This window comes from Cetorhinus maximus, chromosome 13, assembly GCF_964194155.1.
Source record: "Cetorhinus maximus chromosome 13, sCetMax3.hap1.1, whole genome shotgun sequence".
Lineage (NCBI taxonomy): Eukaryota > Metazoa > Chordata > Chondrichthyes > Lamniformes > Cetorhinidae > Cetorhinus > Cetorhinus maximus.
Window position 1 is genome coordinate 108,776,219 of NC_135891.1, and position 19,088 is coordinate 108,795,306.

A 19,088-nucleotide genomic window follows, 5' to 3' on the forward strand; every position below is an offset into this window, starting at 1 on the left:
GTCTTAAATACACTCAATGACCTGGCCTCCACAACATTCTGTGGCAATGAATTCCATAGATTCACCACTCTCTGGCTAAAGAAGTTTCTCCTCATCTCTGTTCTAAAAGGTCTTCCCTTTACTCTGAGGCTGTGCCCTCAGGTCCTAGTCTCTCCTACTAATAGAAACATCTTCCCCACGTTCACTCTATCCAGGCCTTTCAGTATTCTGTAAGTTTCAATCAGATCCCCCCTCATCCTTCTAAACTCCATCGAGTATAGACCCAGAGTCCTCAAACGTTCCTCATATGTTAAGCCTTTCATTCCTGGGATCGTTCTCGTGAACCTCCTCTGGACCCTCTCCAGGGCCAGAACATCCTTCCTGAGGTACGGGGCCCAAAATTGCTCACAATATTCTAAATGTGGTCTGACCAGAGCCTTATAAAGCCTCAGCAGCACATCCCTGCTTTTATATTCTAGTCCTCTTGAAATAAATGCCAACATTGCATTGCCTTCCTAACTACCTACTCAACCTGCAAGTTAACAAGGGACTCCCAAGTCCCTTTGCACTCCAGATTTCTGAATTCTCTCCCCATTTAGAAAATAGTCCATGCCTCTATTCTTCCTACCAAAGTGCATGACCTCACACTTCCCCACGTTGTATTCCATCTGCCACTTCTTTGCCCATTCTCCTAACCTGTCCAAATCCTTCTGCAGCCTCCCTGCCTCCCCAATACTACCTGTCCCTCCACCTATCTTTGTATCATCTGCAAACTTAGCCAGGATGCCCTCAGTTCCTTCATCTAGATCATTAATGTATAAATGAAAAGTTGTGGTCCCAACACTGACCCCTGCAGAACTCCACTAGTCACCGGCTGCCATCCTGAGAAGGTGCTGCTTGGTCAAAAATCTGCATATCAAGTAGGTTTTTAAAATGGGCAGATATTGAAAGGTTTAGGGAGGGAGTTTCAGAGACTTTAAGTGACCAACGAGGTAAAGTGTGAATACATGAGAGTAGAGTCAGGAGGACCATGGGCGTAGTAGGCGGATATAAAGCCAAAGGGTCTTTTACAAATAGGGTGAGAGGTGGGAGAGGTGGCAGTGGAGAGATTTGGAGACAGGATAGTATGGATAAAAGCTCAGCAGTGAAGGAGACAGGGAGCATTGCAGCGGTCAACATAAAGCAGTCTTAGGCTGTGGAAAGGAAACTAATCTGGGTTAAGCAGGAAGCCAAAGTTCTGTGAGATAAGGTTCAGCCCATGCAAGTGTGCCGGCAGAACGGAACGGAGCAAGGGTGTGGAATTGGTGTCGGGACCAATAAAAGCACCTAGAGTCTTTTTAGTGCTGAATTTGAGGAAATTGTGACTCGTTCATAACAATGTCAAATGGGCGGTCTGACTACATAGAAGGGGTTACGAAGAGAGGTCGTATGGTGGTTGTTATGCTACATAAAGGAAGCAGGTTCAATATCTGTGGCACAGTAGGATATTAATAGAGTTTTATGGGGAAGGGACAGACAACCAACTCATAAATCAACAATTCAGTATACATCAGAGGTTTGCAAGGCTGTGCTGCTCACGGGTAGTCATCAGGTGTGAGCGCGATTCTGGGTCCCTGGAATACTAGTCCAGTGACAATATCACTATGCCTTCATACTGCAGCATTGTGATAATGTGATTTAGGGAGAGATTCCCAGAGGAATCAAAAGCTGGGTAGATGACATATTTTCTCCTTTAAGACACTCAAAGTTTTTGGTCAGCAACCTTTTTTTTATTATTCGTTCATGGATTTGGGTATCACTGGCTAGGCCAGTGTCTATTACCCTGTTCAAAGGGCATTTAAGAATCAACCACATTGCCTGAAATCACATGTAGGCCAGACCAGGTAAGGACAGCAGATTTCCTTCTCTAAAGGACATTAGGTGGGTGACAATTGGCATTGGTTTCATGGTTATCATCAGGCTTTTAATTGCAGATTTTTATTGAATTCAAATATCACCATCTGCCGTGGTGAGATTCGAACCCGGGTCCCAAGAGCATTACCCTGGGTCTCTGGAACACTAGTCCAATGACAATACCACTATGCCACCACCTCCCTTATTGGTGGCTTGGTATTATGTTTTAATAATGCTCGTTGAAGCACCTTGGAACATTACGTTTATATAGCATCTTTGCCATAATAAACGATTTTGTTGTTGCTGTTGAAAGAGTAGACGGTACAATACATTTCAGACTGGACTGGATCTCTGGGTTCTGGCAAAGGGACCATGCCCAAAAACGTTAACCCACTTTTTAATCTTTTCAGATGCTGACAGATGTCTGGAGGGGGGTTTTTCCTAACCCTAACCCTAACCCAGACAAATCTACCCAGAGCCGCCGCACTACAGGAAGCAGTAACCTTTGTGTTGCAAATCTATCCACCCGGTTCCTCCCCCAGCACTCCAGAACAACTGAAACCCATGGCTTTGGGCCAGTTAAATGTCACACCTCATTATCAATTTTTTACAGCCCAAAAATAGCCACAAGTCAACAATGTCTCAGATCACTTACCAAACAGCTCAGCTAAGGCCTCTTTCTCTACCCAATAGCCTTGGGCTCTAAAACAGCAATTGACCATGCGCATTTTTAAAAGGAGCATGATCATTAGGAATTTATAGCTTGCAGGCTAGAATTCTTGCATATTCAGGTCAATTGTGTTGGGTAGGAGTGTCCACAGTGTTATCAACTATCTGAATTTTAGCAAGCCAATGATAAATGTGTGGACTTACAGTGGGATTAACGCTACCATTTTAAATACGTTTTTAAAGGAGATTTCTTTGTCCAATTTCACAGAATTTTTCTTCCCTTCCTATTTATCTGGTTGGTTTGATGACCTCTACAATTAGAAGTGTGGGTACCTTCCTCCCTGCCCCCACCATTGCAAATGCCACCTATAGCCAGACCCTGGAACTACAGGGACTTCCTAAGTACAATTCTGCCCTCTGATAAAAGCAAAAAAACTGCGGATGCTGGAAACCCAAAACAAAAATAAAAATATCTGGAAAAACTCAGCAGGTCTGGCAGCATCTGCGGAGAGGAACACGGTTAACGTTTCGAGTCCATATGACTCTTCAACAGAACTAAATAAAAATAGAAAAAGAGGTGAAACTCCCTCTGATACTCCTTTCTCTTCTCTGATGAAGAGTCACACGGACTCGAAACGTTAACTCTGTCTTTCTCTCCACAGATGCTGTCAGACCTGCTGAGTTTTTCCAGCATTTTTTGTTTTTGTTTCAGATTTCCAGCATCCGCGGTATTTTGCCTTTATCCTTTCGCTTTCCTTGGAGATGCCCCGTGTCCACTCTACACCTTCCCATACCACACGGCTTAGACACTGGCTAAAGATGGGCCTTAAACACATGCCTCCCCCATTGTGATTATCACCCTTGCACAGAGCATTATCCTACTTAACTGTGGCTGGTTTTAATTGTTTGCTTTAGATACTGCATTTAAATAGCAATTCTTCATGTCATAGGGATTTCTTAAAGCACTTTGCACCCAATGAATTACTTTTTTTTTTGAAAAGTGCAGTCACTGTTGTTATGTGGGTAAACGCACAATGGTTTTCATTAACATATATCAGAATTTTGATTTGACCACTTGGATTTATCTAGCACCTTTAACGAAGTGAGCGCATTCCAAGGCACTTTGCAGGTGCACTGTCACAGCAGCAATATCAAACAAAAGATTTGACACCATTGACACCAGGCCATATAAGGAGATATTAAGACAGACAGAGGTAGATTTTAAGGTGCATCTTCAACAAGACGAGGAGGTGTCAGCTGTGGCTCAGTTCATAGCACCCTCGCCTTTGAATCAGAGGGTTGTGGGTTCATGTCCTACTCCCGGAAACCAAGAACTGTGATTGTACTCGAAAGAGTTGCAATCTGTGACTGTTGATAACTCGAAAGAGTTTCAACAAGACGAGAGAGGTTTAGAGGCACAGAGTAATTGCAGCCCTTGGGGCCTGGCCACAACTGCAATGGTGCAGCGATGGAAAATCACATATGTATAGAGGCCAGAATTGGATAGCAGAGGAAGTCTTTGGTGGGGTGATGCAGGGTTAGAGATGGGTTATAGATATAGGGAGAAGTGAGGCCATGGAGGGATATGAAAACAAGAATAAGGATTTTAAAATTGAGGCATTGCCGGGAGAACCAAAGTAGCTCAGTGAGCACAGGGGCGATGGGCGAATATGGCTTGGCGTGAGTTAGGGTACAGGAAGCAGAGTTTTGGATGAGCTCAAGTTATGGGAACGTAGGGGAGAAATGGGAGGCCAGGCAGGACAGCATTAGAGTAGCCAAGTCCAGAGGTAACAAATCATCGGACGAAGGTTTCAGCAGCAGATGAGCTGAGGCAGGTTCAGAGATGGACGATGTTATGGAAATGGTAGCAAGCGGTTTTAGATATGGGGCACATATGTAGCCAGAAGCTATTCTCAGCATCATATAAGTTGCGAGTGGCCCAGTTCAGCCTCAGACAAGGGAGATTGGTGATGGATGCGTGTATAAACCATGCATTTTTGAAGGGAATTAGGGGATTCTGAATTTCCACATCCAAGAAGTAGGCCCACAAGAGATGCTAAGGTTAAATCTGAAACTTGTATAAATTATTACATGGAAACAAACATAAAGCTAGAACTGACCTACATAATCATCTACAATTTACTGTCAGCAGGCTCTGTGGCTGAACTCACTTAGCCAAGTAATTCTAGATTTTACTAAACTTTTCTTTAAAGAAATACACATGAATAAAACCAGATGCCTAATAATGTAGCTCCAGCTGCAGCCAGTTCATGAAACCTGGCTACCAATGCTACATAATTGGGTTAGGTGTAAATTGAAAGACCAAGGTCTTACCAACTTTGTATCTTAATCCTAGTCCTGAGTGCTGTCTACATTCTATTATCTCTATAATCACTGATCCTCAGAGCATTCCTGTCTAACTTTTGAGTAATCCACCCTATACATTCCTTTAAACCCTGCATCCACACAAGGCTGACTCATTTTTAACTCTAATAAGCTGCCACGTTTCCTACATTATAACAGTGACGATATGCTTCAGAAGTATGTCATGGAACATTAAGTGCTTTGGGAACTACAGGAGGTTGGGTCAGAGGCGTTACCTAGACCCATGTTCCTCCCTAGGGCCCGAAAACTGGAAGGTGCCTCACCTTCCTTTCTTCTGACAAGCCACAGGCTTTTGTAAGCCAAGCTGGGCATGATTTAGCCTTTATTTCCTGATTTCAGGAAATAATTTTCCCAGTCTTCCATCCCACACTTTGCAGTCTTGATGGGTGGTGGGGGGGGTAGGGGGGAGGGGTAACGCAGCCTCCTGGAGTTTCCACAATTGGTTTCGGGAAGGATTTTTCTTTTTCTGAGTTGGCTCCTGCTATTTTTCTGGATTCCTGAGCCCTCTTGGGAGACAGCGAGGCTGGACTTTCTTGCGTTCAAGCTTGAGTGCAAAAGGTCACCTGGACTCAGCGAAGGAAGAAAAAAACAGAGGGTGCTGATCACACACACCACTAAAGCAGCCTATGGCTCTTTGGGTGATACAGGCCTGTGGTCCTTCCTTTCCATATTGTTGTAGCTTCATGACACCCTGGCAAATCTCAGCATCCAACAAGGAGAGGAAATATTGTCCTCAAATTATTAGGAAATGTCCTATCAGTGGGAAAGGTTCCACAGGCCTCAGGATGGGGCCAGCCTAATAGACAGGATGATATTTTCTGGCCCTATCATCTGCAATTGGATCTACGCCCATCATCTGATTTCTCAATAATAATATACGTTCATATAGTGAGATAATTAATAGATTGTTTGGTATGATTAGTCAGCAACTTCATTCTTGTTCTATCAATTGACTATCAGGAATTAGAAGACGAATTCAATGGATCTTGTTTTCCCCTAGAAATTCTTGTTTCTAATAATTTAAGAGATAAGTATCATTGTCGATAACAGTGTCAACAGAGCCACTCACCATCCTGACTTAGGAAATATATTGCTGTTCCTTCAATCTTGCTGGATCAAAACCCTGGAACTCCCTCCCTAACAGCACTGTGGGTGTATCTACACCACATGGATTACAGCGGTTTGAGAAGGCGGCTCACCACCACCTTCTCGAGGGCAACTAGGGATGGGCAATAAATGCTGGCCCAGCCAGCAACGCCCACATCCCACGAATGAATAAAAAAAATTCCATTTTAGTTACAACACTGTCTCAGAGCATGCAAGAGTAACCAATAGCTTCATAATTCTTAGTGACCTATGCGCTCTTCCACATGCTGCTAAATACATTGAAAAAGTAGAATGCTGGCAATCGTTTTTAAAAGGCTGAAATGCTCCCAGGCAAAGCCATTCGTTTTCAGCTGAAGGAGATTGGAGCTCTGCAATACTCCGAGCCATACAATGGGTTTATGACCACAGAGAGACTCAGGTCAAACGCTTACCCATAAGGGGGAAAGGATAAGCTCGAGGGCGAGTCATGCCATTATGTTGTCAATAGTCCACCTCCTAACAACTGGTTCATAAGCAGCATTGGCAGAAACAAGATCTCTGAAGCATGGTTGGTGGAGAAGAGGGAGCAGATAATTGGGAGGGGTCCCGGAAAGTGGTAAGAGGAGAAAATAACAAAGATCTGTTTCCCCAAATTGTTCAGTTGGAAAGTCCAGTGCATAACTGAGCAATGCAAACCAGAAGGTTCTATGTTCAATTCACAGGCCGGAATTTTCTGGCCCGGTTGGTGTTGGGTATCATGGCGGGTGGTGGGGGGGGCGGCAGGGTACAATATGGCAAGGCGGCCAAAAATCGGTTTCATGCCATTGTGAATCCAGTTTGCGATTGCCCGCTTCAGCCGCCGATAGCGGGCCATGTTTCCCACAACAGGAATCTAGTTTCAATACTTTAACATCTCTTTATAAGTCCTGCTCACCGGAATCATCCCCCCCACGCTGGATCATCTGGGCACTGTGTGACTGCACGCTGACTTGTTTCACAACTGTACATAAGCGGCATGCACCTGGCGAGTTGCACTTTGTTGGGGATTTTGAGGTTTGTTTGCCTACCTTGCTTCAGGCAGCACTCGCAGTCATCAGCGCCAGGCTTCACAGGCAGAACCGCATCACTTTTAGGGGGGCTCACAGGCAGGTCTCTACCAACCAGACCAGCCGTAAAGTGGGGGTAGCTTTTCAATGGCTGCAGGGCCGTGGTTTACTTGGGGAATGGGAAGAAGTGGCCTCAGGCAAGGGAAGAGGCTGCAGGGCGAGGGCTGGACTGGGGAAGGGGGGTATACCAGGGTGTGTATGGGGGACACATGTTGATCTGTGTAAGTGGCCTCAAGATGGTGAAGGCTGAGGAGGCAGTCTCCAGAGGAGATGAGGCCAGATGGTGATGTGAGGGTGTGTGTGAGAGAGAGAATGAGTGGTGATGTCCCTTGAGCTGTCAGTGAGTGAGATGCCAATGAATGTGTGATGGCCTTGTGAGTGTGTGAGTTTAGTGTGATAAGGTGATTGCCTTACCCTAGCAGCTCGGATGAGATCATTCATCCATTTTCTGCACTGGATGGCCGACCTCTTGTGTGCAGCATTGGCACTGACCAACTCGGCCACCGCCTCCCAAGCCGGAGTGGTGAGACTGATGGGCCTCCTGCGGCCAGAGCGGGGTCAGAGGACATGACAGGGGGCCTCAAATCATCCCAGGGATGTGTCACTGAATCGGGGGGGCGGGGGGCTGCACTCTTCTTGGCTTTTGGGGCCATGTCTTCACTGGAGCAAGTATTGAGAAGAGTGCACGCGGCTGCAGGTTAAATACGGTGTCCTGCGTGAGGAAGCGGTGAGGTAACGGCGCGGTGGGCAAATCAGAAGCTACCTGCCGGCGAAATGGCATGTTTCCTGTGGTTGCATAATTAATGAGGTGGGAATGGACGATACGGAGCAAAAACCCGCCATTGTGGCCGGCGGGCAGAAGGATTTCTTCCCGCCCGCTACCGCACTTTGTGCGAATCTGGGACGATTCCACTACAGTCTTGTGGCAGTGTTACAGGATATTACCAGCGGCCTCAACACTCTCATAAATAAACAGGTGGGGGGGGGTGTTGCCATTTCAGTTTGCTATCCAGTAGCTGTTGCGGGAACGTGAGCAATGATCACACGATGCCCCCAACAACTCTGCTTGTTTAGGTTCACAGTTGAAGGGTAAATATTTGACCTGTTGCACGTTTAACTTCAGGGAAGACTAACATCCTGGGGAGAGGAAGAATGAGAGGAGAAGCGACAATATGGATGGAGGAAATTTGATCTAAATATGGTGGGAATATCGCTCAGAAAGAAACTCACCTACAATGATATCGTTTTGGAAAACAGACGCACTGCATTGCTTTGAGAGAACAGGTACCTTTAAAACGTTTACTCTAACCTGCGATTTGAGACTGGTGCATAGTGCACGATCAGACAATATAACTTTACAGCACTTCGACCATTGCTTAAAAATGTCTTCCACCAACCCCTCCTTCAAAATTAGCTGGGAACTGATTAGCACCCCCCCACCCCCTTTAACTGTATTCGCTGGCATTCCCTCAGTAGTCTGGACTGTTGAGCATTCACTGGCAATGCTTTCTAAAGAGCCAAAGCTGTTAACACAGGGCATATGTCACTTCCTGCTGCTTGAGATTAAAGCAGAAAACATCTGCTGGGGCAAATGTTCAGCATCTTTAGTTCTGACACTCATACTTTGCTTTTTATTACTCTGCCAAATCAGTGCAATTTTAATCCTATTTTTCTCAAGGCAAGTTGATCATACTTAGAAAATAAACCTAATTAGGGTGCTTTGGACAACACGGTGAATTCTCTCTCTCTTGCTCTCTCACACACACACCCGCCTGTCTCTTTATCATTGGACTAGCTCATAAATAACCTGTCAACACACAGAGTGCTTTGAGAATGCATGGCACCACTTATTTCCGTTCTAACTGAACATGAAACTTTAATGTCCTCTCGCACTCTGCATTCTCAGTTCCCTTTCGCACACACTGGAGGCTTATTGCAAACATCCCCTGCCCAGATTGTGTTGAGCTGGGTGGGGAAGTGATGTGTAATTCAGTTTTCACTAGCACTAAACATATTATGTCCAGCTTGCCTTCCAAATGGGCTCCTCACCTCCCCTACTGAGCGCGATGGGGTACATTTAGGTGGGCACTGGACCCACCCAAGTGCCCATTCTTTGCGAGGGTCTCATGGCCAGGCCTTGCCCCTGTCCTCCCCGAAAGGCACACGTGCCCATTGTTCCGGCAGGGCTCACTGCCTGGTAATCAGAGCCAGGGGCTCATGCCAGCTTTCCCGTCTCCAAGACAGGACGCACAGGGCCAGCGATAGCTGCCTGGCTGCCGGCAGGCCAAGATTAGCACAGACAGGGGGCAACTCTCCCAGCGTGTGGCTCAGCTGCTCATTGAATACACTGATGTGAGCTCGTGTAGCCATGTTTAACAGTACGGTCTAGACAACGAATGGTCAACAGGTTATTTGGCATTAAAGCTGAACTCAATCATGCCCCTGACCGAGGGTACTATACTGCACTGGGTCACCGAGTTGCAACTAGGTGAGAGAACCCCTGCAGAGTAAAACAGCGAGCAGACAGTTTTATATATATATATTTATAGTGTATGTGTCTGTGTCTGTGTGTGTGAGCACGTGCACGCGCTCTCTTATCCTATTGGATGCCAGATAAACAAAGGAATGCAGAAAAGCAAATCTTTTCCAGGACAGAGCGGGAACAAAAAAGGATTTTGAACACCCAACTTAGCGGATCAAACAACTTGGTGGCTTCACAATTTGCAATGCATTAAAAGCCTTGCATATAGCTTTTCATGTAGCTGCCATTTGGCTATCATCATATTTATCATCACAGCAGATGTTACACTTTTAGACAATCTTCTGACTCACTGTGAGCTATGGAAGATCTTCTAGTAATTTACTAAGTCTTGAGCTTCCTGTAACAGGATCCCTGGCGCAGATAAACACTTCAGGGGCTGCTAGTTGAGGGAGAAAGGAATAGAAGGCTATGCTGATAGGCTGAGGTGAAGCAGGGTGGAAGAATGCTTACGTGCAACAAAAACATTGCACATACCAGTCAGACCAAATGGCCTGTTTTTGGTGCTATAAATTCTACATAATTTCAGTTTGACGGAATTTGACTCAAGTCATCATATATCAGTGGATCTAACAATACAACTGCACATTACAGGCACAACTTGCCTATAGTTATAAAACAAGATATCCTCCAGCACACCACAAGCAATACCAAGGGAGGTCTGCTAGCATGTTCTTTACTACAACAACAATTTGCATTTATATGAAGTCTGTTAAAGACTTCATCACCATCCCAAGGTGCTTCACAGGGCCATAAATCAAATAAGAATTGACACCAAGCCAAAGAAAAATACTTTAGGATGGGTGATCAAATGCTTGGTCAAAGTTTTATGAGCATCTTAAATAAGGACAGAGAGACGCATACAGAGAGGGAGAGAGAAAGAGAGCATGAGTGAGAGTGCGAGGGAGGTGCAAAGATTTAGGGAGGCAATTGCACAGCTCGGGAAGGCACAGCTGTCAATGGTGGAGCAAAGAAAGGCAAGGATGTGAAAAAAAAATCTCAGGCGAAAGGCTTGCTAAACATACTATTTACAAGTCAAAGCAGATTGGTTGGTAGTCAGCCCAGTCACTTGCACAGAACAAAGGAAGCAGAGTGAAGGTTGGGAACTGTGATTTTTCAATTCGAGTAGCTGGAAATGGACATATGCTGATTGTCACTCAGAGGGATAATTGCTTATATCATCTATTTATCTACTGGCTGGCATTATTTAACCCTCAAAAATCAGTGCCCGGTTAGAGACTGGGGCTTGGATTTCACCATGCCACCACCTGCCCACTCAGGACCACCCACCACTGCCTAAGATTTTGTGCTGTTTAGGTAAAAGCCCCACATGTGTTGATGTGACAAATATCATCGGAGTCTGCAACTTCATGCACTGAGGCACTGTCACTCAAGGAGACCCACAAAGCTGTCAAACTAGGCTCAAACCATCCTTCAGCCAGTCTTCCACTGGTCTCCAGGACCATTGCTTTACCTGACTGGAATAAATCAAATTTTATTTTGAATTTATTGGATTTTTTAAAAAATAGGCATTTTGGGAAATTCTGCAGTTTGATCCACTTCTCACTGAAAGCAAGAAATGTTGGCTTCTAAGTAAAGAGGTAACTATTTCTTATCATCAGGGTCATTGGGTTATGGTGACTAAATAAGTGAAGTTTTGTTTTTAGTTACAGAGCAATCCAGGAATTATCTTTTTTGCTGATGTTTATCTTCCCATCTCTCACTGAAAACCACAAACCAGTAACCCTATTCACGGTAATCCTAATAGTTCCAGAAGAATATTCTGTCTAATCACGTGCAGCAAGGGTCATTTAAAACCTGTTAATAATTTCCTTGCTCCACCATCAGAAAGCGAGAGCCAACTCAAGCGTCGCAAGTCAATCTGGGTACAGGAACATACAGCTGGTATCAAAGGCTCACACTGGCATAGGATGGCATAGCTCACCATTTACACCGCTCAAGTGTCAGGTCCCTGCCACCTTCTATCGGAAATCAGCCTTCAGAGAGTAAACAGGTCTCTGCAGTACAAACCAATGCCAGCTCTCATGACGTGCCAGGGCATCTGCCAGCTCCCGACACACAGCCCTAACCACAACCCCAAAGTAAACTCACTGGGATTGAACCAGGCTGGAAAGGTCTGGGGGGTGGGGACGGACAGACCTGTTTTTCCACTCCCATGAGCTTGTTTTTCAGTTGCAGCACCAGAGCCACATGTTGGCACCCGGTGCTACCAGCAGTACGAAAGCAGTGTGCACCTTTGCCACCGTCCACCCCATATAAAGTGTCTGAACAATTGCTACTTACAGCAACCCTACAGTGAACTCTCTTGTTTCACAATAAGCGGTGCAAACTCACAAGCCCACTGCATATAAAAAAAAAGAGAATTCAGCAGTGAACTGGTTAAATCTACTCTGAATAAGTTTATGGCAGCCACAAATAGCTGTAAATAAATAGCGGATAATGGATGCTTGTCAGGGAATTACAACACAGTAATCCAATCAAGGAGGTTCAGATCAACCATGAAAGCAGAGCTCGGAGTGTTTTATACTGTGCTGTCACTGGGCATTTTTAGTGTACTGACATCAATGCACTATTGTGAAAGCTTGGGTGAGACCAGAGGCACTAGTATTATTGTTTTGGAGCAGAGAACCTTCCGGGGAGATTTAATAGACATGTTCAAAATTATGATGGTTTTTTTTTGAGAAAGTAAATAAGTTGAAATTGTTTCCACTGTCAGGAGGGCCAGTAACCAGGGAACACAAAGTTGGCAAAGGAGCCAGAGAGGAAACGAGGAGGAATTTTATTATGCACTAAGGTGTCACGATTTGGAATGCACTGCCTGAAATGGTTTCAATAGTAACTTTCAAAGAGGGATTGGATATATACTTGAAAAAAAGACAAAAATAATCTGCAGCATTATGAGAAAAGAGCAGGGGCGGTGAGATGAATTGGATTACTCTGAAGAGTCAGCACAGACAACAGGTTGAATGGCCTCCTTCTATAATTCGAATTGCACTTCAACCTTTACTCTGCAGCATTTGCCATTAAATGGTTCCAATTTTGCACCTCAACTTACTCCCAACATCAGTGGCAAACCTATAACTACCCCAAATTCATCCCAGAAGCGTACAGCTCAGAACGTTCTCTCCAAATTTGGCAAAGCAGAGCCCAGAACTGTACCACAAGGTGTTTTATTCAGTTTCAACAGATGTAATATCAACATTCCACTTGCCCGCCATTAGATTTTTGTTGAGATCCTTGTGATAAGTGAGGATTATGATTTTCAGCCAAGGGTCAGATAATTTAAATCTACCCCCAACATATTGAGAAGGAAAGCCTCCATCTTCCATTAATATTGCAGCTTACAACATCTCAGATATTTCAAAGCACTTCGCTTTCAATTACTAGCTCTGTAAAGTTCTCTCCACCTCCCACAGAATCGTAGCGACACAGAAGACGACCATTTGCCAATCGAGTCCCTGCCAGCTCTCTGTAGAGCAATCCAGTCAGTCCCATTCCTCCACGTGGCCCTGCAAGTTTATTTCTTTCAAGTGCCCACCCAATTTTCCTTCTGAAATCATTCATTGGCTCCGCATCCATCACACTCATAGACAACGAGTTCCAGGTCATTACCACTCCCTGCGTTAAAAAGTTCCTCCTCACACCTTCTCAGCATCTCTCGCCCAAAACCTTACACCTTTGTCCCCTAGTCCCCATGTGGCACTTAGGGAGGCCATTCAACCCATTGTGCCTGTGCTGATGGCTAATTTGTCCCACTTCCCTGCTCTTTCACCGCAGTCGTGTGATATTTTTGTCCCCTTTAAAAATCAACTCATCAGCCAAGCCCTTGGTCACCTCTCCTAGCCTCTTCATTTCTGGCTAAGCATCCACTTTCCTTGCAACCATTCAAAAAAGTAGCTTGGGACACTCTTTTGAGTTAAAGGCACAGTATAAATGAAAAGCTGTCACCCACATAAATCAGTGAACAGCAGACAGGACCTCAGTTGAACATCTCCTTCATGAGAATGGAATCACCAAGAAAGCAATTGCTTAGAACTATATTGGAGTGTTAGCCTAGATTACACTGTCTTGGGGGCTTGAACCCACAACCCTGTGACCCAGGGTAGACGGTGAGCGATCGAACCAAGCTACTGTTCCTCACTTATAACAGAAGAGAACAAATTCCAGATTCAATTATTTTTTCCACATCAACTCTTTTCCTTTCACGGGATGTGGGTGTCACTGGCAGGGCCAGAACTTGCCGCCCATCCCCAATTTCCCTTGAGCTGAGTGTCAATTTCAGGGGGGCAGTTAAGAGTCAACCACACATAGGCCAGCAGATTTCCTTTCCCTCAAGGAAATTAGTGAATGAGATGAGTTTTTACAGCAAATCTAAGATAGTTCTATGGGTCTCTGGATTACTAGTCCAGTGGCACTACCACTACACCACAGGTCTTCGCAAGGTGGATGTGGAAAGGATGATTCCTCTTGTGGGAGAACCTAGAACTAGGAGTTACTGTTTAAAATGAAGGGGTCACCCATTTAAGACAAAAGACGAGGGTCGTGAGTTTTTGGAACTCTCTTCCTCAAACGGCAGCAGAAATTCTTCCTTGATGCGATCACATGTCTCCACCACTGTAAACTTAAGGCAGAGCTCGATAGATTCTTGGTTAATAAAGGGTGAAAGGTTATCGGGGGTAGGCAGGAATGTGGAGTTGAAGGTTACAATCAGATCAGCCATGATCTTATTGAACAGCGGAGCAGGCTCGAGGGGCCGAATGGCCTACTCCTGCTCCTAATTCATATGTTTGTATGCCACCGTCTCCCCTCTGCTATTTATGCAACATCGATGGGATCTTAAAGTACTAAACACCCTTTAAAAAGTATCTGCAACGTTATTCCACAGAACGTGAAGCTGTGTCAGATTCTTGTAGCTTATCTGGCCAAATTGCCAGGGGTTTTTCGTTTTTATTTTTCAAAACAAGGTTGTCAGCATCTGCAACCTTGACTCTGGATGGCTTTAGGTTCAGAACCTTGATTTGAACCATTGTGAGGTGCGTCAACAATTAAAATATTAACCGAGCTTTTCGGCTACTGACTGCATTTGCAACATTTTCTCTATTATTTTGTGTGTTTAACATTTCCAGATTGTTTTGATCTCCGTGGGGACATTCCCGTCACAAAAGAACTTGGCATGTTTCCAATTCAAAAGGTGAACCCTCATTTTTGAAAGGCAAAATGGTTAAACTGAAGATTTTTTGTAAAATAAATGAACAACATGGAACCTGAACCTGCTTCGATCAGCTCCGAGGGGAATCAGTCTCACTTGCAACATTGATACTGTATTCAGTAATCATTTTACCTGTGATACTGTGCCTGCAAGAACTGAAATTCTTCCTTGATGCGATCACATGTCTCCACCACTGTAAACTTAAATGGCTGTCCAGGCTGATGAGGTGCCTGTAAAAGAAAGAAGGACTTGCATTTATATAGCGCCTTCGCAACCCACCAAATGCCTCGCAGCACTTTGCAACCAAAGTAGTACTTTTGAAGTATAGTCACTGTTGTGATGTAGGAAATGCAGCAGCCAATTTGCACACAGCATGCTCCCACATACAGCGATGCGATAATCAGATAATCTGGGTTTTTTTTTGTGATGTTGATTGAGGGATAAAAATTGTCCATGACACAGAGGATTTCTTAGGAATGGATCTTTTACATCCACCCGAGTAGGCAAATGGTGCCTCAGTTTAATGTTTCATCCAACAGACAGCACCTCTGACTGTGCAACACTCCCTCAGTGCTGCACTGGAGCATCAGCCTTGATTTTGTGCTCAAGTCCTAGTGCGGGTCTTGAACCCAGAACCTTGTGATTCAGAGCCGAGTGCGTTACCGACTGAGCCACAGCTGAAGTGGCCAGGTTGACTAAAAAAATATGTTTAAACACCCCATGCAGTTATGATCTACATCCTATGGTTCTTAAGATTTTTCATTCTATCGCAATTGGTAAACAAAACTGTGTGTGAGTGTGTCTGTGTGTGTGTGTGTGAGAGAGAGAGAGAGAGAGAGAGGCATCAGAATAACAAGTCTTCACATCTTACAACCACTGATAAGATAAAAGGCTGCAGTTTGTATAGCTACTTCTGCAAAATGGTCCAGCTAATCCATGAACACTAAAGTGGCAATATAATTTAAGAGGACCTGTCAGTGCGTGAAGCCCTGGCATACAAACCCACCCACCCAATCCGCTTCTCCAGGAGGACATCATGCTGCAGCCCCCCTCCCCAACTCACCAGTTTTATTGTGCACTCCAGCCTGTGGCTTCAAACTGAAAAGGAGTGTTGGTGAGAAGTGGGGAGGGTGTGAATGAGGGAGAGAAGATAATTAGATCACAATTTCACTTAACTATTGTTTGGGCCTATTACATATAATGGGAAAAAAGGTGAAAGGTTTATATTTAAAAAAACAACTCAAATTCTACTTTAAAGTCAACATACAGCATAAGGTGCTCCAGGTGTCAGGAGAAAACTCATACACTCGGTCTCTGTGTCACAACAGTTGGCGAACCAACTCCAGTGATAGACTCATAGACTTCTACAGAACAGGAGGCCATTCGGCCCATCGTATTCACGTCAGTCAACAAAGATCTGACTACACTAATCCCATTTTTCAGCGCTTGGCCCATAGCCTGGAGGCTATGGCAACGCAAGTGAATGTCTAAATAGTTCTTAAGTGTTATGAGAGTTTCTGACTCAGCCACCCTTTCAGGCAGTGAATTCCAAACTCCTATCACCCTCTGGGTGGAAAAATTTCTCCTCAACTCCCCTCTTAGCCTTCTTTCTACCTCTTACCTTAAATCTTAGCCCCCTGGTTACTGACCGCTCTACTAATAGAAAAAGTACCTTCCTATCCACCCTATCTATGCCCCTCATAATCTTACACACCTCTACCAGGTCCCCTCTCAACCGTCGCTGCTCCAAGGAAAACAACCCCAGCCTATTTAATTTTTCCTCACAGCTCAGACCCACCAGCCCAGGCAGCATCCTGGTAAATCTCCTCTGCACCTTCTCCAGTGCAATCACATCCTTCCTATAATTCGTTGGCAATCTCCCTGAAGGATTTATAGACAATGCTCTATTGATCCAAATCACTGATCCAATATTTTATGTAGTTAAATCGAAATGTCCCCCCCCCCCCCCCCCCCATCTTTAATACTCTGCTCAGATTTATTGACTTAATGGCTTTATCATTGTACATCATCTCCAGCTACAGGTCCAGCGTCTGAATTGGGTCCAGTTTGCTCGCTATAGACGCTTTGGAATAAACCGCCGCGCTGGCTTCCAAAACTTGAACATTACACGTGTAACATTCCGCGCATGAAAAGTTATTTTTCTACGATATTTTGGACACATCTGACGAGGCGATTAACTCGAGATAGAAACGGAAATAAACTAAACCTCTGCGGAAATGTCACTAACCAATGCCACCTGCTGGAATTTCGTGCGTTTATAAATAAAATCAGCAACCCCCCCCACCGACCACCTCCCAAACAACCCCCTCAAAAGAAATGTATTTGCATGAAGCGACGTGGGCAGGATGCTCAGATCATCAGCGACGTCGTGCACTGAATCTGAATGTCCAGGGATTAGGAAGTCCCAGCCCTCCCCCCCACCCCCCCCAATAATTAAAGCAGGTCTGAACAGACAAGTCTTCAGCAACAAAGCACAATTCTTCTTTCAATTAGAAAGGGGAAATTAGAGCTGTTTTGCCCTCCAGCCATCTACCGTAAAACACATTTGACAACCGCTAACTCGCAAAGATCAGAAAGGAAAATATATATATATATATAATAGATTGCCCCACGGTTGATGAGTTCATTTAATTCTGTCTGGGTGTGTGATCCATGTTAGGAAGTATCGTTGATGTTAACAATGGTAGAAATTGACAAGAAATCGACATGTTAGGAATATCAGAGACCATAACACACCACCATGTACCTGTTTATTTCCCTCTCGTTCGCCTATGATTTGCAACGTTGTTGAGTAAACTGGTACTTACGGGATGCCTGCCTTGTGGATACATCCTTGGATGCTATTCCTCTCTCCTTACTCTCCCACTGGTGTTTTCAAAAATCAAAAAGGAATCACACACACACACACACGCAGCGATGTCTCCCCGATGACTTCTGAACAGAGCCGGGAGAAGAAATGCAATAAACGTCGGTGGTAATTTTCAGATTCTAAACATCACCCAAGACTGGAAGCTGAGCGTTCTCGGTTTCTCACCACAAAACCATCCCTTCAGCTCGGATCACATCGCAGGAGAAAGGTCAGCAAAGAAATCCAGGGCAGCTCCGGACGCGGATCGCGGGGCTGGGGGTAAATCCAGGGCTGTACAAAGGAACAACACGATGTTGTGATGTCCATGAAACAAACACACACAGTCCACCACTGACGATCCCCAACTTTAAAAAAAAAATGTCACAAAGTCCAAGCTGCTGCCTGGAGTTAAAGCGGCGTCTTTAGGGAGCAGAAGCCATCGAAAGTGTCAAGACAGGAAAGAACAAAACCCCTCCACGAAAAAAAGTTCATGCTTCAAGAAGAAATGATCTGATCAAGGATGATATTCCAAGAACTGCCCCGTTTTTTTACTCAATAAAACACTGGCTTCACTGTTGCAAACCTCCCCTCTCTCTTTGCAACATCTTTGAGAATTCCCTCAATTGGATACACACAAGCCGGAGGTTCCAGCCAATCGGGCGCCGGCTCCCCCACGTGGGGCGGTCAGGTCACCCTGGCCCGCCAGCCAATCCGGCACCCAGCCGCCTGCCCATTGGCCGGCGCCGCATGACAGCCCGGGCGGCGCGGGGGCCGCCGGGACCTGTAGTCGCTCCGGCCGCCGGCGCCCGTTCTCCAGCCGGGGGAGGAGGGGGGGTGGCGAACCACAGGTCCCGGCAAGCCACGGGGAGGGGAGGTGGGGGGGGGGGGGAAACGCCGGCCGCCGCGCACGCGCCCTCCCCACGGCCGGGCGAGGTGTCAATCAAAGTAACGTGGGGCAGCTGGCTGGGGCCCTGCCCACTGCCAGGGCGGATTAATTATAGTGTAGTAGGAACAGACATTCTGCGGCTGTCCTGTTCTGCCTCAAACAAATCATTGTGATTTGCATTAAAGAGAGAGAGAGAGAGAAAAAATCGCGTTAACAGGATTGTCATTTTGAAGTAGCTAGGACTGAGGGAGTCATTTTTTTTTTGCTATTGCTGGATTAATGAGTGAAAATATACCATAAATGCCCAGATTTAAAGCTGTCTCCACCATGATTAGAGGGTACACAGATTTAACATCTAAATGCTTTTTCTGAAGCAACAGCAGCGGAATGGAACACGGTGCAGGCTGAGTTGTGAACAAAAGGGGTGGTGGACTTGGTCAATAGGA

The 19,088-nt window shown here is 45.3% G+C and overlaps 1 protein-coding gene across 8 annotated transcripts in view; it reads right to left on the bottom strand.

Moving 5' to 3' along the window:
* Positions 1 to 18,377, bottom strand: part of LOC144688934 (transducin-like enhancer protein 4) — a 200,474-nt gene extending 182,097 nt beyond the window's left edge. For 4 of the 8 annotated variants that reach the window (XM_078555984.1, XM_078555980.1, XM_078555983.1 and 1 more), the window contains exons 1-2: positions 17,716 to 18,377; positions 15,020 to 15,117 (exon numbers count right to left, since the gene is read on the bottom strand). In XM_078555984.1, coding sequence (XP_078412110.1) covers positions 15,020 to 15,117; positions 17,716 to 17,739 — 122 coding nt within the window. In that variant the 5' untranslated portion in view covers positions 17,740 to 18,377. The remainder of the gene's footprint in view (positions 1 to 15,019; positions 15,118 to 17,715) is intronic. The other 4 variants (XM_078555982.1, XM_078555981.1, XM_078555978.1 and 1 more) reach the window with 1 other exon arrangement.
* Positions 18,378 to 19,088: the final 711 nt, after the last annotated feature.